Source organism: Liolophura sinensis, chromosome 11 (genome assembly GCF_032854445.1).
Source record: "Liolophura sinensis isolate JHLJ2023 chromosome 11, CUHK_Ljap_v2, whole genome shotgun sequence".
NCBI lineage: Eukaryota > Metazoa > Mollusca > Polyplacophora > Chitonida > Chitonidae > Liolophura > Liolophura sinensis.
Window position 1 is genome coordinate 32,270,034 of NC_088305.1, and position 19,244 is coordinate 32,289,277.

Consider the following 19,244-nt stretch of genomic DNA (forward strand, 5'->3'; position numbering starts at 1 on the left):
ATTCCTTTCGTTTGGTAAAAAGAAACTCAGATGAGTTGTAAGGATTCACACATTCTGCAAGTCTAAACGAGAAGACTGTACTGTATTGGGCTGTACAGTTTACATATTTTTATAGATATAGATAATCAAATCAGTATATAAGCGTAGTTCATGGCTAGATGCTGTACCCACAGGAGTGACACTACCATTTGGTATGGCTGAAACTCATGTAGTCACCTTAATCACGCCACTGTTAAGTACACCAGTGACAAATCAGTAACATAAAGGTGACTGAAAAAAAGCCAAAAACGTTTTCAACAGAAAGGACGAAGCATGGTTATACCTACACACACATTACATAAATGTAGCTAACTCATGGCTACACCTACACACACATTACATACATGTAGCTAACTCATGGCTACACCTACACACACATAACATACATGTAGCTAACCCATGGCTACACCTACACACACATTACATACATGTAGCTAACTCATGGCTACACCTACACACACATAACATACATGTAGCTAGCCCATGGCTACACCTACACACACATAACATACATGTAGCTAGCCCATGGCTACACCTACACACACATAACATACATGTAGCTAACCCATGGCTACACCTACACACACATAACATACATGTAGCTAACCCATGGCTACACCTACACACACATAACACACATGTAGCTAACCCATGGCTACACCTACACACACATAACATACATGTAGCTAACTCATGGCTACACCTACACACACATTACATACATGTAGCTAACCCATGGCTACACCTACACACACATAACATACATGTAGCTAACCCATGGCTACACCTACACACACATAACATATATGTAGCTAACCCATGGCTACACCTACACACACATAACATACATGTAGCTAACCCATGGCTACACCTACACACACATTACAGACATGTATGTTAAATATATACAATGGATAATAAGGTAGAATATGTGCAAAGACTAGCAATGGTATGTATAAAACAGTTACTGAGTATCAATAAGAGGACGGGTTGAGGAGCGTTTTGCCAGGCTGCTCTTGCTTCTAGATCGACCAGCTGAAATCCAAAACAAAAAGGCAACACTTAAAAAATATTAATAAAGAGCGGTATATACATGAAAATGACAGTTTTTCATACAAAAATTTACTCATGACTTTTTCACATAAAAGAAGAATATCAGTGTCATGGATAAATGAAGCCAGAGAGCTAGAGGTAAACCAGCAACCTTTGGTTTAACACTCTTTCACGCATGCCAGGCATTTTGCTCGAAAACTGGTGGTCTTCAACAAAGGTTAGACTGTCTAACGGCACACTTGACCACAACAAAACAACTTAGATGTAGATTAATTTTTCAACAGCATGAAACACACATCATGATAGTTCAATTAAATTAAACATTGAGGTCTATTTTCAACAATTTCTGATATTTACCTCCCTCAAAGTTTAATCATTGAATTAAAAAAACGCAGTAGGTTCATTCTGCAAGGCACATTGCAAAACAAAGTGGGCCGTTAAATCCACTCCAAAACGACTTCATTCGCCAATTTCTGGTGTGCATAAAATAGAATATGACCTTTATTACCATTACTGCGAGTGTAAATGCATTCCTTAGTCGAACTCTTGTTGAAATACACAAAAATATTTCTTTATCGCTCGTCCAACTAACTTTGCACTGTTATAACAAGTCTAATTTACTTAAATCTCTGAACCGAGCACAAAAGGATATGCAAATCAACCTAACAAAAACAAGATGATGTAACCAGTCTTGTATGACAACTTTAACGATGATTTCATCAGTTATCATGGATGTACAATAGAAAGAACAATTTCTCCAATCCATCGATGAAGAAAACATAATTCTGAAGGCCTCAGTGAAGGCTTGCAGCTATCAGGCATCTGCTTCGTTATCCATTTTTTCTGGCTGTGACAGATATAATCCGCATTTTGGATGCACCCGATGCATCATGCGTGCACACAGTGATTTTGAAGAGACGAAAGTCAAAACTTTATCAGGTTTTCTGTATATAACTACTCTGAAATCGATTGAAACTTGCAGGAGTGATCGAAAAGACCCATCTCTTCTCAGTCCACACTAGAAATCAGCATGTGGCACCGTTTTGAAGTAGACTTAACAGCCCACTTCATTCCACACAGTACCTTGCGGAATGAACCTTTCGGGTTTTTGAATTCAACAATTAAATGCTAAGGCAGGTAAATATCAGAAATTGTTAAAGATAGACCTCAATGTTTAATTTTTAGGTAAATATCAGAAATTGTTGAAAATAGACCTCAAGATTCAATTTAATTAAACTAACATGATGATGAAGAGCTTCTCTCAAATACAGCTGAAAAAGATGAATGTGTAACTCATTCAGCTACATGTATATTGGTTCTTTAGGAAAAAAAACGCTCCAAGTGCATTATGAAAAGTTTACATGCTTTTCACATGATTAATCACAACTTCTTACCCACAAGTAACAGACACCCCGTATACATGCACATGTAAACTTAACTGGCAATCTTCCACTTAAAAAAGCAAGCAGTACATTTCAGAGATTAGCAATAGACTGTTTGATCTGAACCTTAGTGTCTACTCAAGTTGCCCAGGCTAAACTTGTGACAACTGTTGCAGTTTTGTCTTAGATGGTCAGATTGATTGACTGATTGATTGAATTGGTGTTTAATGCCATGCTCAAGAACTGTTCACTTATACGACAATGGTCAGAGTGGAGGAAAGTAGGTGGTTTGAATCAAAAGTTTAGATAGGCTTAAATTTTGTAACTACAAGAGCTTGTAAATGTGTTGATTATAGATTAGTTTGGACATTCAGTGTATCTAAAATGTATACACATCTGTCCCTAGGATCATGAAGATGTCTTAGGCTTCAGTCAAACTTCAAAGTAGTGTACAACACCAAAATTGTGATTTACCCCAGGAATTTTTACTTCAATACTGATAATTATGTTGGTTCTTCATAAGAAAATCAAAAATTAGTGTTCAAGTTGAAGTCCAGAAATAATACCAGAAGTTAAGGAAAAGAACTCTAAAAATAAAAGTAGGCATCTCTAAATAGACCACTTAAAACTATGCATAAGTATACTTTCATTTACTATCTTACGTTTTTGTGAAAAGAGTTACAGTCGTTCTAACATTTGAATACTAAGGTAGGATTTATGTACCATACTGTCAGTGTTTAGGAACTCTGACGTCACATGAAGTTTTCCCAATGCTAATCACAATACTGAATATTGGAATAACTCTTTTTCCCCATGAGTAAAAGATTACTGAAATAATGTTCCCAAAAATTACTGGTAATGTGACGTCAGAGTTCCCAGATACCATCAGTATGGCTTGTAAAACCCACCATAGTATTCCAATAATATTATTTGAACAAAAAATCAGAAAGAATAGATGAAAATGTTTGTACGCATAATTTTCAGTTGTCTGTACAATGAACCTTATTTCATATTTTAACTTGCTTTTACTTGTTTTACTTTACACACTTAAAGTTGAGACTAAGGCAGCTTTGTGAACCTGGGACCTGGGACCTTACGAAGCAGTTACAACATGTGCCTTACTGTAACACTCATGGCAACAAATATCATGAGATATATCAACATGGTAAATGTACAAAACGTAGCGTTGTAACTGATCTATGAGATGAGCCCCTGGAACCATTTGTTCACATAGCCTTGTAACTGCTATGTGACATAAGCCCCTGGAACCATTCATTCACGAATCTTTGTAACTGCTTTGAAAGATAAGTTCCAGAAATATTAATTCATGAAGTGTTGTAACTGCTTTGTGAGATGAGAACCTGGAACCATTCATTCACGAAGCTTTGTAACTGCTTTGTAAGATGAGCCCCTGGAATTATTCATTCATGAAGTGTTGTAACTACTTTGTAAGATGAGAACCTGGAACCATTCATTCATGAAGTGTTGTAACTACTTTGTGAGATGAGCCCCTGGAACCATTCATTCACGAAGTGTTGTAACTACTTTGTGAGATGAGCTCCTGGAACCATTCATTCATGAAGTGTTGTAACTGCTTTGTGAGATGAGAACCTGGAACCATTCATTCACGAAGTGTTGTAACTGCTTTGTGAGATGAGCTCCTGGAACCATTCATTCACGAAGTGTTGTAACTGCTTTGTGAGATGAGCTCCTGGAACCATTCATTCACGAAGTGTTGTAACTACTTTGTGAGATGAGCCCCTGGAACCATCCATTCACGAAGTGTTGTAACTACTTTGTGAGATGAGCCCCTGGAACCATTCATTCATGAAGTGTTGTAACTACTTTGTGAGATGAGAACCTGGAACCATTCATTCACGAAAAGTTGTAACTGCTTTGTGAGATGAGCCCCTGGAACCATTCATTCACGAAGTGTTGTAACTACTTTGTGAGATGAGCCCCTGGAACCATTCATTCACGAAGTGTTGTAACTACTTTGTGAGATGAGCCCCTGGAACCATTCATTCACGAAGTGTTGTAACTACTTTGTGAGATGAGCCCCTGGAACCATTCATTCACGAAGTGTTGTGACTGCTTTGTGAGATGAGCCCCTGGAACCATGCATTCACGAAGTGTTGTAACTACTTTGTGAGATGAGCCCCTGGAACCATTCATTCACGAAGTGTTGTAACTACTTTGTGAGATGAGCCCCTGGAACCATTCATTCACGAAGTGTTGTGACTGCTTTGTGAGATGAGCCCCTAGAACCATTCATTCACGAAGTGTTGTAACTGCTTTGTAACATGAGCCCCCAGAACTATTCATGCAGTGTATTTGTATAAATACTACCTTTCTTCTTTGTTGGCAGTTCGTTTTCTCCATACACTGAACTTGTGTATTTGTCCCCTTGTCGCAGTTTACTGGAATATAAGAAAATATGCAGAATCTGAAGAACTCTTTCAACGACAGTTTTTGAGTCGAGGAAAATAAAGTCCTGGGTAAAACCACCATAGTCACCAAATACATCACAAAATTTCAGCCAAAGAACAACATGCAGTCAGATCAGCATTTTTTTCTAATTGGATTTAGTGGACTTATGGAGAAAGACTGGATTTGAACTTACACCCAATGTGCCTTGCAAGTTAGGAGTCGCACAGCACCATAAACTGAAAGCAGGCCATCTGAATGTGCAATGAATACAGAAGCATATAGCTGACAGTGGAATGTCACACATCTTGTCATGCTCGACTACTGATCTGTATTGATACAGTTCAGGCTACAGACGTTATGAAGTTTTAGAATGTATTGACACCATATTTACAAGTACATGCACGTATACCTTCTCAGTCTTGGCTCCTTGTAGCAGACATTAGTGGCACCTCTTCGTCTACGTTTCCTGGAGTTTTCATCATCTTCACCGCTGAAAATAAGTCAGTAGATGTAAGCCCTGTTCTGTCAAGGATGTCTTCCTGTTAAGCAAAACTCAATTGCAAAATATTGAATACTATACTTACTGTTACAACATACTGATAACAATTCACAGACCTTCATAGGCTTCGTTTTTGTTTTCTTATCGTTTCTTTTTTCTTTGGGTGGGCGTATTTTTTTGTAACACCCTACTCAAGGCCATTTCATTTTTATAACGCCATATATTTTTTACACAAGTGGAGTGTAAGCCACTAAGTTTCAAACTTTTCCATGAGGAGGTAAAACTTGCGCATGCTGGTGGCAGACAAATGGTGGTGATTTAGCTTAATATTAAGGGTTGCTGATACATCTACTTTCACAGGCTGTTACATACACTTTGTAGCAGTGTAATAGTTTTTGAAAAGACACAGAGGCAAAACAAAAGAAGATATATAAGCATGCAATGAGCTATAATATTTGGCAATTTCACAATGAGAGAGGAAAGAAAGCACAAAAAAGAATTCAGGACAAGTCTACATAACATTAACCAAAAAACTTACAACTGATCCAGTTGGTTATACAATGCCAGAAGCTCACTGGATGTACGTTTATGGTTGTCAAGGCACGCCTGCAAAAATTCCCCCGGGAAAAAAAGTCATATTTAGGCTTTTAGCTCATTTAAAAATTTTATGGCAGGAAAAAATGCCTTCAATATACTAACATATATTAATATATTAACATCTGCAGTTTTACTGGCAACTTATGCAAATCAAGCAGACTAGTCATAAGACAGATCATCATAATTTTTTCTGACTACACACATTTGAAAAATTGTTACAAGAAATCACAAACCCACATTAATCATCTCACCATTGAACTATTATTAAAAAAAAAAAAAAAACGGTCTTGGCCAAAATCCCTGTCACAACTATTTCTATCAATATTGCATGTACATGTACATGTTATTGTACAAAATTTCATATTTTGATTATAAAACTCCATGAACAGTTTTCTATCCTCCATAAATAGTGAGCATGTTTTGTATTTGGTACAAAATATGCTAGTCTGTACATTTACTTAGTTAAGAGTGTTGATGGTAATGGTACTCAGTGTTTTGGGTGGAGGAAAGTGCAGAGCCCAAGGTAAAACACTAACCTTAGGGTAGTGACAAACTTCTCCCAGATGTGACACAGACTGATTTGTATATCTGCACTGGTGGCAGATAAGTGGTGTAGAGCAAAAGTACATCCTAAGGTTGTGCACGTGGCTCTATGAGCGCTGTCAACATCTTGTTGTCACCTCAGCACCAAGATAAGTAAGGACAGGAACAACAAGAAATTCACTCAGCTGTAGGATTTGGAGGCACCTGGACAGTGGTTTACTATCTCACCTGGTTGCCTTTGCGATTACGGGGGAAGTGGCCGGTGGTTTATTCACCTGGTCATCTGTAGGATTTGGAGGCACCTGGCCAGCCTACCCCTGGTTTTCTATATGATTAGGGTGCACCTAGCCAGTCGTTTACTCCCCTGGTTGTCTGTAGGATTAGGGTGCACATGGCTGATCCTTTACTCACCTGGTTGTCTGTAGGATTAGGGTGCACCTAGCCAGTCGTTTACTCACCTGGTGGTGCACGTGGCCAGTCGTTTACTAACCTGGTTGTCTGTACGATTAGGGTGCACGTGGCCAGTCGTTCCCTCACCTGGTTGTCTGTATGATTAGGGTGCACGTGGCCGGTAGTTTACTCACCTGGTTGTCTGTAGGATTAGGGGGCACCTGGCCGGTAGTTTACTCACCTGGTTGTCTGTAGGATTAGGGTGCACGTGGCCGGTAGTTTACTCACCTGGTGGTGCACTTGGCCAGTCGTTTACTCACCTGGTTGTCTGTAGGATTAGGGTGCACGTGGCCAGTTGTTTCCTCACCTGGTCGTCTGTAGGATTAGGGTGCACGTGGCCGGTAGTTTACTCACCTGGTTGTCTGTACAATTAGGGTGCACATGGCCAGTAGTTTTACTCAACTAGTTCTCTGTATGATTAGGGTGCAAGTGGCCGGTAGTTTACTCACCTGGTTGTCTGTAGGATTAGGGGGCACCTGGCCAGCCGTTTACTCACCTGGTTGTCTGTATGATTAGGGGGCATGTGGCCAATAGTTTACTCACCTGGTTGTCTGTAGGATTAGGGGGCACATGGCCAGTTGTTTACTCACCTGGTTGTCTGTAGGATTAGGGTGCACGTGGCCGGTAGTTTACTCACCTGGTTGTCTGTACGATTAGGGTGCACGTGGCCGGTAGTTTACTCACCTGGTTGTCCGTATGATTAGGGTGTACGTGGCCGGTTGTTTACTCACCTGGTTGTCTGTACGATTAGGGGGCACATGGCCAGTTGTTTACTTACCTGGTTATCTGTAGGATTAGGGTGCATGTGGCCGGTAGTTTACTCACCTGGTTGTCTGTAGGATTAGGGGGGACCTGGCCAGTCGTTTACTCACCTGGTTGTCTGTAGGATTAGAGGGCACCTGGCCAGTCGTTTACTCACCTGGTTGTCTGTAGGATTAGGGGGCACCTGGCCAGTCGTTTACTCACCTAGTTGTCTGTATGATTAGGGGGCATGTGGCCAATAGTTTACTCACCTGGTTGTCTGTAGGATTAGGGGGCACATGGCCAGTCGTTTACTCACCTGGTTGTCTGTAGGATTAGGGTGCACGTGGCCGGTAGTTTACTCACCTGGTTGTCTGTAGGATTAGGGTGCATGTGGCCAGTTGTTTACTTACCTGGTTGTCTGTAGGATTAGGGTGCATGTGGCCGGTAGTTTACTCACCTGGTTGTCTGTAGGATTAGGGGGGACCTGGCCAGTCGTTTACTCACCTGGTTGTCTGTAGGATTAGGGGGCACCTGGCCAGTCGTTTACTCACCTGGTTGTCTGTAGGATTAGGGGGCACCTGGCCAGTTGTTTACTCACCTGGTTGTCTGTATGATTAGTGTGCATGTAGCCAGTCGTTTACTCACCTGGTTGTCTGTAGGATTAGTGTGCATGTGGCCAGTCGTTTATTCACCTGGTTGTCTGTATGATTAGGGTGTACGTGGCTGGTCGTTCACTCACCTGGTTGTCTGTATGATTAGGGGGCACTTGATTGTCCATAGGATTAGGGGACACCTGGTTGTCATTAGGGTTAGGGGACACCTGGTTGTCTACAGGGTTAGGGGACACCTGGTTGTCTACAGGGTTAGGGGACACCTGGTTGTCTACAGGGTTAGGGGACACCTGGTTGTCTACAGGGTTAGGGGACACCTGGTTGTCTACAGGGTTAGGGGACACCTGGTTGTCTACAGGGTTAGGGGACACCTGGTTGTTTACAGGGTTAAGAGGCACCTGGACCGATTCCACAAGGCCGTTTTTGTCTTTATTTATTCTGACTTTAAGTCCAAAATTATGCCCAATGTTTAGTATTGTACAGTGTATTTTGAAATTTGAACACCTTTGTCCTAAGATACCAATGGTGAGATGGACAAAATTTCTAAAGCTCAAAAATAAGCTTTACGACAGTATATGTATTTCAAATTTTAACTGGAGTCATCTGTTTGTCTGTAGGACAAGGGGGCACCTGGATGTAGGATTGGTGAGAATTTGGCTGGTGGTTTACTCACCTGTTTGTCTGTAGGACAAGGGGGCACCTGGACGTAGGATTGATGAGAATTTGGCTGGTGGATTACTCACCTGTTTGTCTGTAGGACAAGGGGGCACCTGGATGTAGGATTAATGAGAATTTGGCTGGTGGTTTACTCACCTGTTTGTCTGTAGGACAAGGGGGCACCTGATCGGTCGTTTACTCATCTGTTTGTCTGCAGGACAAGGGGGCACCTGGATGTAGGATTAATGAGAATTTGGCTGGTGGTTTACTCACCTGTTTGTCTGTAGGACAAGGGGGCACCTGGATGTAGGATTGATGAGAATTTGGCTGGTGGTTTACTCATCTGTTTGTCTGTAGGACAAGGGGGCACCTGGATGTAGGATTGATGAGAATTTGGCTGGTGGATTACTCACCTGTTTGTCTGTAGGACAAGGGGACACCTGGATGTAGGATTGATGAGAATTTGGCTGGTGGTTTACTCCCCTGTTTGTCTGTAGGACAAGGGGGCACCTGATCGGTCGTTTACTCATCTGTTTGTCTGTAGGACAAGGGGGCACCTGGATGTAGGATTGATGAGAGTTTGGCTGGTGGTTTACTCATCTGTTTGTCTGTAGGACAAGGGGGCACCTGGATGTAGGATTGATGAGAATTTGGCTGGTGGTTTACTCACCTGTTTTTCTGTAGGACAAGGGGGCACCTGGATGTAGGATTGATGAGAATTTGGCTGGTGGTTTACTCACCTGCTTGTCTGTAGGGCTGGCAGGCACCTGATCGGTCGTTTCAGGACACTGGTTCTCAGCCCCTCCCTTCTGCTGCTGTTCCTGGCCCCTGTGGTCTGGAGGGGAGATGTTCTGGGAGAGTCTGGATAGGTGACGTCTACTGGCTGGCACTGGGGTCTCCTCTATGACAGGATTAACCTGAGCTGCTTCCTCAACCTCCTTTCCCACTTCCTCCTCACTGTCCGTGTCAGGCATAATGGCAATAGTCACCCTCTTCTTCAGACGAGCCTTCTTCACGACTGGCGAGTCATCATCCGAGACTGTCCCTGAATTGATGAGGATACCTTGCCGACTGCCTTCTTTAGCTTGAGATTTTCGACACTCACTTTGCTTCTTGTTCTCAGTTGTCTGTGACTTGGGGTCTTTAGATGTGACATTATCAGTGTTTTCTTTTTCCGAATCGGTGCTCTTAAGTGATTCTAACCGTGCAGATGCTCTTCTCTGATTACTCCTGGGTTTTGGAGCCATCTTTTCCTTGCTTCGCTTCTCTTCTGGATTACTATCACTTTCCTCAACAAGATTATCCACTGTGTCGTTTTTTTTGGCTTTTGACCTGGATTTGCTTCTTGGCTTTTTAGCTTTGCTTTCTTTGCCAGCCTGAAGCTGATCTTCATCTGTGGAGGCAGACGAGCATCTGGACAGCTGTTTGCGGAACTCCTGGAAAGTAAACTTCTGCCCCACACACGATTCATTCATGGAGACATCAAAAACAGATTTGTGTGAGGAGGCTGTCTTCTCCTTAGTGACCTGAGGAGTTTTGTCATGGTAGTCAAATATGGAAGGGGGTTCTGTAGATGTACGCTCAGTTTGGAGCACGTTTGACTTGCTGCTTGACTTAGCCGAAGCCTTAGGCTTTCTCTGCTTGGATCGAGTTTTGGCGGGGAGTTTTTCGGGGACTGCTTGTCTGACACCATTATCGTCTTTGCGGCCCACAGCATAGCGGACATCACCCAGTTTGCCAACTCGGACCTCCACGAGACTCTTGGCAGACTCGTTACCTTTCCCTTTACCCTGGTCATCCTCAGACTCCTCAGTGGCTGGAAGGGCGTTCTCCATTTCTCTGATGGCACGTGTGGTTGTAGGGTCCATGGGCTCACCTTTAGCTTTACCCTGGTCATTATTAGAGTCCTTACTGGCTGGGAGGGCACATGTGCTTGTGGTTGCAGGGTCCTTGGGCTCACCTTTACCTTTCCCCTGGTCATCCTCAGACTCCTCAGTGGCTGGGAGGGCCCTCTCCTTTTCTTTCACGGCATGTGTGGTTGTGGTTGCAGGTTTGTTGGGCTCGTAGGACTTGGGTTCATGCTGAGCCTTCGTCGCTGGTATTGCCGATCCACTGCCTTGCTGTGCCGGCTGTAGGACAGGCACACACGACATTGTCATGGACTGTCCCCCCAGAATCATGGGGATGTTGATGACTTCTGTGAACTCCATATCCATGTCCATAAGGACAGTGGCATCATCCTCTTCCATCATGTTGGCACCATACTGGTCACTGGCTGCACTTTGAGCAGGCTCAACACTCAACTGTGGAGCACCACTGTCCTTATTACTAGGCAACTCAAAGCTTCGCTCAACCAAAAGGGAATCCCCTTCACCTTTGAAAAACTTTTCTATTTCCTCCTCTGTGTCAGAGGTCAGGCCTCCGTCTGCCGATTCTTTGGCATCCGTTTTTCTGGCAGGCAGAAGAAATGTTCCCCTCCTTGCTTTCCCTGAGGTCTTGGCAAGGACAGAAGAAGAAGCATTTTCGGCTAGGTTGTCCGCAGAACTGCCATCCTGCCGTTTAGCAGCCATCTTCTTGCGTCTTTCCTTCGCAGTTGTCTCTGTCATGTCATAGCCTTTCATCTGTTGATCTGCACGGTCTTGTGTCTGATCGCTACATTTTGATGCCGGTTTGAATGGGTTGGGAATACTGTAAGTCTGACGTTTGCTGGTTCGCTTCTCCCCGCGTTTGTCTGCTTGCTTTTCCACTTCTTCAGACTCGTCCACTGTTTGTTCAGAGGGTCTCCTGATGGCACGAAGCACTGATGGCAGCGTAAAGGCTTCCTTACGGCTTGGCTTTGATGACTTACAGCCTTTGCTGTGCTCGTTTGATTCAGCTGGGTTGGCAGGCAAAACAAAAGTTCCCCTGCGGTCTGCAGTCTTTTCCTCAGCCTTATCAGTGGGCGATGACAACTCTTCCTCACTCTCAGGTTGTACGCTACTTTTTCTGGGCTCTTTTCGTTCTGCTTGTATGATTGGGAGGACAAAAGTCCCCCTGCGATCTATGCCTTTCTGCTCAGTCCCGTCACCAGGCATTGCTATCTCTTCCCCACTTTCACAATGTCCTGTACTGTCAAATGACTCTTCTGTTTCAGGAGACCTTTTTCTCTTGCTCCTTTTAGAGGGTTTTCCAGCACCAAGTCCTGGCTTTGTAGCCTTACATGTGGCGACAGTTGCAGAGGGCTCCTTACTGGGCCCTGGCTGTTTTCCAGTCCCTAAAGGTTTGCTGATACTAGAGCTTTTTCCTTGGCCTGACCATTCACCAGCCTCTGTGGCCTTTGTCTTTTGACCCCCAACATCTGTTTGTTGTTCTGTAACAGATTCTGTTGCATTGTCACTTGATGAACCTGCCTTTTTCGGCACACGTTGAGGAAGGAGAGACAGCAATCTCTTTGGTTCTCCAGGTTCGTGTACACTCCCAGGTCTACCTCTGGCTCCCTCTGCCTCCTCATCCTCTGAGACTATTCCCACAAATTATACAAAAAGGAATTCATGCTTTCATTTAGAGGTTGTTGTTATAGTCAGGTATTTGTAAATATCCAATGGAAATTTGGCTCATTTAAGCTCATGTCAACCCTGGGATTATCTCACTTAAGACTGTCTTTTTGTTTTTGGCAGTACCTACAAATTATTGATTTAAGACTGTACTGTATTATGACTTACACTGCTTACAGGAACAACAAAAATACTTCCAACAAACAGGTAATTAAAATGACGCCAATTTTATTTCGTGTTTTAAGAGTGAGTTGAAACTAAAACATTCAAAATATGGAACAAAAATAAAACTGAAAATCCACTTTTTCATTGCGTCCAATATTTTTTATACCTTGTGATCATGTAAATATGTCCACAACAGAAACAATTCCAGAGATTGTCCACATATTCTATGAATTAGATGATTTTCACTTTTTTTTTTTGAAGACCATGTAAAACAACACTTTAAACTGGTGTGGCCTTATGGGGTTTTGCAGGCATTGTGAACTGGTTGATTCACTAAACTGTTCTGGTTTAACAAAAGTTTATACATTTTCTGAGTGCCATTTTTAATACCAGGAATTCTTTAGACAGATATGATGTACTTGTACTTCAAGCACTTTCCAATATATTTTAATAATCTCAATAGGTTCATGCTAGGGCAAAGGTGCATTTCCACAAAACTCAGTCTGGATCAGAGCCAGATTCTCTTATACCTTGTTTCTCAGGCAAATTATATATATTCACAGAAAAAAAAAGAGGTTGGTAGATACTGGACAATGTTCTGAGAAAGTGTCTTGATCTTCTTACACACTTGTAATTATGACATACCTTTGGTCAGTAAATTAGGCTGCTGGTCTGTGTCCATACCGTCCAAATGGTCTACAGACTCTGCGATCAGACTGAGGTTAGCCGCCACACCGGACAATTGCACTGGAAAGTGACCAGGGACGGCTTCACTCCCAGGCTGTCCCCCAGACAGTCTCGGCACTCCCTTGTCAAAGACGTTACGGACGGGTTGGTTGTAGATGGATCGCCTGGCAGGCACAGAGAGGGCAGGTCAGATTCTAATCACTGATAACTTGCGTACATGTACTGGTGTGTAATATGCTATCAACAAACAGGTATACCAAAGAATGATCTCACTTCCACAAAGCTGGTCATGTTCATGAGTTAAGAAAATCAGAGTGCCTGTAGTAAAGCTGAGTCAACAAGCCAGCTTTGCCTCTGTATGTCAAAACTTGAAAATTTGATTGGAATTCATATTTTTGGACACCAGATGTTTAAACCTTAAACACATGGAAAACATGTAGGTGTGTTGAGGGCGACACTGATTAATTTATTGGATTAGAATTTTATGCTGTACTCAAGGATATTTCACATATTCTGGTGGAAGGAAAATGGGCTGAGCCAGGGGAAAGCCATGGCCATCCACAGGTTGCTTCCCACAAACGGTCCAGTGAATGCTCGCTCAGGGTTTACAATCGTCCTTAACAATTTTATGACGATGAATTTTATCGTCATATGACAATGAAGGAGTCCTTATAGTACATGTATGAGTAATGAGCCTCCTTGCTGCAGGACTCTTTTATCTAGCGCTGCTTCACTGAGACGATTTACCAAAGGTAAGTAAAACTAAGTCATCCTACCCAAGCCATTATACTTATACGGGTCAACCATTTGTACTATCCCCTTGATACTGAATTTGTCATGTTACTGAAGCTTGGGGGCAGTATTTAGTAACAAACCAAATTAATGGGAAACACATAACGCCTTCTTGCCTCCAGCAAAGCGTTCCAAACCATTGGAACATCAGATCCCAATTATCAGTGCATGTGAGAACATACAATGCATAGAAGACAAGTTACTTCTGCAGTCTAGACCCTTTTGTGTTGCCCGTCCTACAGTCTCCTATTGTAATTTCAATGCCTGATGTATACTGTAGTTGCTAACCTGGAGACAGAGATACCCTCTGTCAGTTCGTCGGGCTCCCCCGTGGCAGAAGCCCGTCCAGACCCCAGGGACGAGTGCCGTCCACTCGTCGTCTCCAGCGCTTCTCCCAGTAGCTCCACCACTCCCAGCAGCTGGGAGCTTATTGTGTTCAGCAGCTTGCGATTGTCAAACATCCGATTCTGAAACACACCAGCACAAGGCTCTTTGTCATCACTGTCAAGTCCTAAACCACTTCAAACACAAGATCACTTGAAAACAGCACCAGGTAATGCAGGCTTGTGTTAAGTATTCAGGACAATATAACAACATGTGGTCCTTGCTGGAATGGCAGTGTAAGGCATGAAATGATTTTGTTAGTTATTCGATTGGTGTTTTATGCCGTTGTCAAGAATATTTCACTTGTACAATGACACTACCATGGTGGTCACCATCATTGTGATAGGAAAAAGGGGCAAAGCCCATGGGAAACCCATGCCAATCCACAGGTTGCTGCCAGGCCTTCCCTTGTATAGCCAGGAATGAAATGAGTTCTGTTAAATCATTACCAACCTTTGACCCATGCATCACATCTTCGCTCTTCAGATAAGCTTTTGAAAAGTTAAGCAAGAATTTCAAAAAATAATTGCGTACCACTGTCACCGACAATATCAAAAGTAAGTCTGTCAGTGAAGATGCCTGGAAACATTAACAAGACAGCGTCCACCAGGTATATATATTACAAGTGGATGCCATGACCGACATTATGATCAATCTCATTGACACTGAACTATAGAATGTTATTCAGACATACAGCTACCGAATACTTAAACATGAGTATAACAGTTTAACGGCAAACAAGGATGTCACTACGATTAAGGAATGAGTTTCCACATACATCAAATCGCTTCTGGACTTCAGCCTCTATGCTATCATTGGTCAGTCCAGCCACCCTGTTCAGAGTGGTCAGTTTTAGCATGATGTTCTGTCGCTCGGCCTTCTCCTCCACCAACGCCTGGTTCAACATGCGGTTCTCCTGTTTGGCATTCTCCAGAGCCTGGGCCAGAGCACGGTTATTAGCTCGCAATGTGCTTCTTGCGATCAATGAGCGGTTAGCTACAACAACAAGCAGCAAATATAGCGTGAATCTATGGTATGTTGGTTAGCCTGAAATAAGGTCCACACAATCAATGAGTGGTATTAAAGCTATTATAGCATCCTTGAAAAAAAATTCTTTGTTTGGGTAACCCAACGCTATCAAAAAAAACCAAAACAAATAGAATATGTCCAGAAGGATTTTCTATTTATTCTGACCTGGAAAAAGACAGGGGTTTTATATAAGTTAATAGTGAACGAATAAAAAATAGCATGAAAAGCCCAATATAAACTTTTTGGCCCTTTTTTGGAGGGTCACACTCTAGGGACATATTTTTAATAATGGCCTCAGAGAAAAATGTAAATTGAATACAGGTTCATATTTAATTAATTTTTTAGATTTGTGTTAAAGCCATGTATGATATACAAAATTTTCCAATATATGACATTGGCACACTGGTCAAGTTAATGAGTAAAGGAGTCCAACCACCGTCGTTGCTGTGCATGGTGTGACAAGTACAAACCTCCTGACTTAAAAATGATGCTTCACTGGCAACAGTTGAATTAGAGCCTGCTACCTCAATGGTCAGGGGACCATCAATTGCAGTGAGACCAATGCCTCAAATCGCCAATAAAGCTTGGCAGGGCTCCTCTGTTTTTTTCACTAATGTTGCTATATCCAGAGGAAAGATATGCGTTGGAGTGGAAGATGGAAAAATTAGCCATTATTGATTAGATAAACAACATACATGTATTTCTAAGTTTGTTGCACTGCGGTCAGTTTACTATAACCAGCTGTAGTCAGTTTTATGGGTGGAGGAAACAGGAGCGCGCAGCGTAAACCACTGACCTGGGATAACCTGGATAGTCTGCCCAGCCTCTATGCTACCTGTGGTTGTACAAGCACAATATACTGCTATAACATACATCTACATATTAAAATAAGTAGGTTTTTTGTATTTATATCTGCTGTACGTAACAAAGCACTAGTTGGATTGATAAGGTTTTGAAATTAGTCTACCAGAAGCCTCACAAAGGTATTTGCAGGCCTGAAACTCTTGAATTATCTGGCAGAAAGATGCTGCCAAGAAATTCTGTGAAAGCCATTGAACAGGTCTAATTATAAAGCCTTACCTGCACTTGTATTCAATCCAAGAGCTTTAATTATACGATTCCTAGATAAATTCAAGTCACTCCTGATGATCTTGCGTCGCACTTTCTTTACTCTTTTGACTGCAGAGGCAGGTGTAGTAGCAGAGGGGTCCTCTGCATGAGTCTTCATCTACAATCAGAAAACAAGATGAAATAAAACATAACCATGTGAAATGAAATCATGTGACCCATATTATTATAGTGAGCTTGATGTCTAGTTTACTTCACCAAAAGCCTTTCTCTTTTCTCCAGAAATTTCAAAAGGGGCATTGTGACCAGGCGCCTTCTAACTCCAATATATGTATCCCTATAAGTTGTCTCCCTTGTAAAGGAAGATAACCAACACAGAAAAATTCCTAGTCCAAGCAAGATGGCGTGTGAACACCACCAATGTTCTATGGGCTCAGATAGGACATGTTAGTGCCACTGGGACAAAATACAGTTGATCTGGAAATCCTGACGATGGATTTGAGCAGATAATAGCTCCAGTTTGAGAAACGAGTGAAAAAGTTCGAATGAATGCTTTATTCTTTATTTCGGATACATTGTGTGGTGCCTGTCGAAAGGCATTTCATACCTTACTTCTTACATATGTATGTAGGAGGCTGGTAGATAGGATATGTAAGGTTTACAGACTGGATTCAAGCACCTGTGGTTACAATGAATGTCAGGATATTAAAACAGCACACTGACTCCATCTAGATGGACTAGGATTGATACAATGTAGTCTCACAATGAAAATAAAACTTTTTAAATCGTTGGCTGAGTTGCTATGGGCTACTGGGTCAGGAGCTGTCAATTTACTAAAGTTCATTTTTCCATTATTGACACTGGAGCGAATGGTTTTATTTTATTGTAAGATGACAAACTGGCAAAAGGAGTCTGCTCTCAGGACAGCTGTCTGGAAAATTTAGTTTCAAGGTGTGCTACATATAAATACTTGTAGCATTGGAATAATAAATAAAGGTCCTTTGTTATAAATCCACACAAGAAACTGACGTGTGCTGCGGTTTTAAGATAGGTTTTATCACTTGGGATTATTAGTCTCTTTTCACTTCGATATGTTCGAGGATGAGACGCTGGCATGAATGAAAGCGAGTTGAGGTGTAGCAGTGACTAAAACAGATAAAATAATAGGCTTCAGCATTTAGTTTGATTGGAATATCAGTTCGATTTCAAGGTATAAATACTAATGCATGTAAAGATCTGAACAGCTGAAAATATACCTCAGCGCTGAATTTTACTGCACCTGGACACTACTAGACAGACTTGAAACAAAACCGCCTTAATTTTCAACACACGTTGTTGTTGTTTGGTCTCGTTTAGTTTACCCACACACGCAAGCCTGTGCTAATAGACTCCGGCATTAAATCAAGTAAAGAACTAGTTATTGTGCGTTACTGTAAGCCGCTCTGTGCGCTTGATTAAAGAAAGACATCTTAAGATCAACACAAACCTTCACCATACACTTTTAAAATCCCAACGTTCTTCTTAAAATTGAAATTTCCGCCAGCAGTGTAACATTCAATTTGATTGGTCAGTTTCCCTGTGCCGCTTTCAAGGGGGGATAACTCCGGCGACAAGTCTCGGCGCAGGCACAGTTGTAAGTTCTGACTGGACAAGGCATGTTTTAACAAATTCACACGCTAACATAAAAAAAAAAAAATAAGTTAAATTTCGAATTCAATCCAAATATTTGTTAATCTAATATAGACCAGCAATTGATTCAAGAATAACAAACCTGTTTGGAATGTTGCATCAAAATCAAACCGTCACAAACAACAATTAATCTACCGGTACCCGGTAGGCCTAAATAAGAGGATAGGCCCTAAGCCTAATAAAAGACCTCTAGCCCATTTTAAAATCACGATGAAAATGGAACTAATGCAAAGGATACATTTGTTTTCAGGACTTCTTATACATTATTGGTAGCTGTACATGAATAAAAGATTTAAACATTTAAATAACCACAAAGATTGATGTCCTAGAGGGCTAGCCTATATATTAAGCCATACGTGTGGGCCTACCAGTAGGCCTACGTACGACAGATAGAGTAAGCTACATTCTTAAATTAAATTTATCTTCTTGGAGAGGAATAGGCCTAGACAGGTAGACATGCCTAACTTCAATTTTCTCACATGATACAGCTATATAATAGGCCTATGTGTTTCTATAAAGTAAATAATTCACAGCCAATTAAAGTATTTGGTGTCAGTAACCTGCGGATGGTCGTGTGTTTCCCCCGGGCTCTGACGGTTTCCACCCACCATATTGCTGGCTGCCGTCGTATAAGTGAAATAGTCTTGAGTACGTGGTAAAACACCAATCAAATAAATAAATAAACAAAATATTAGGCTTACAGATATTCTGGTCATCTTTAGATAAGGCCGACATGGTCGCTCCAGCCTCCTTCGGCCATTGATCTTTTATTTATTTATTTTTGATTCCTTGACATTAACAGCCGGGCATTAATTTGTCATAACGTAATACATCATGGCTTCAAAAGTTTTCCAAAGCTCATCTTGCGGAAAATATGCGCCCTATGTAGTGC

The 19,244-nt window shown here is 41.9% G+C and overlaps 1 protein-coding gene across 1 annotated transcript; it reads right to left on the minus strand.

The window, feature by feature from the left end:
- Positions 1-830: 830 nt before the first annotated feature.
- Positions 831-18,202, minus strand: LOC135477771 (uncharacterized). The gene is made up of 10 exons (XM_064757974.1): positions 18,150-18,202; positions 16,676-16,823; positions 15,345-15,562; positions 14,471-14,649; positions 13,349-13,554; positions 9,746-12,504; positions 5,942-6,009; positions 5,314-5,394; positions 4,824-4,894; positions 831-1,074 (listed from the first exon to the last, which is right to left on the minus strand). Exons 1-10 carry the CDS (start codon positions 18,156-18,158, stop codon positions 1,004-1,006), a joined length of 3,810 nt encoding a protein of 1,269 aa, XP_064614044.1. The 5' UTR covers positions 18,159-18,202; the 3' UTR covers positions 831-1,003.
- Positions 18,203-19,244: the final 1,042 nt, after the last annotated feature.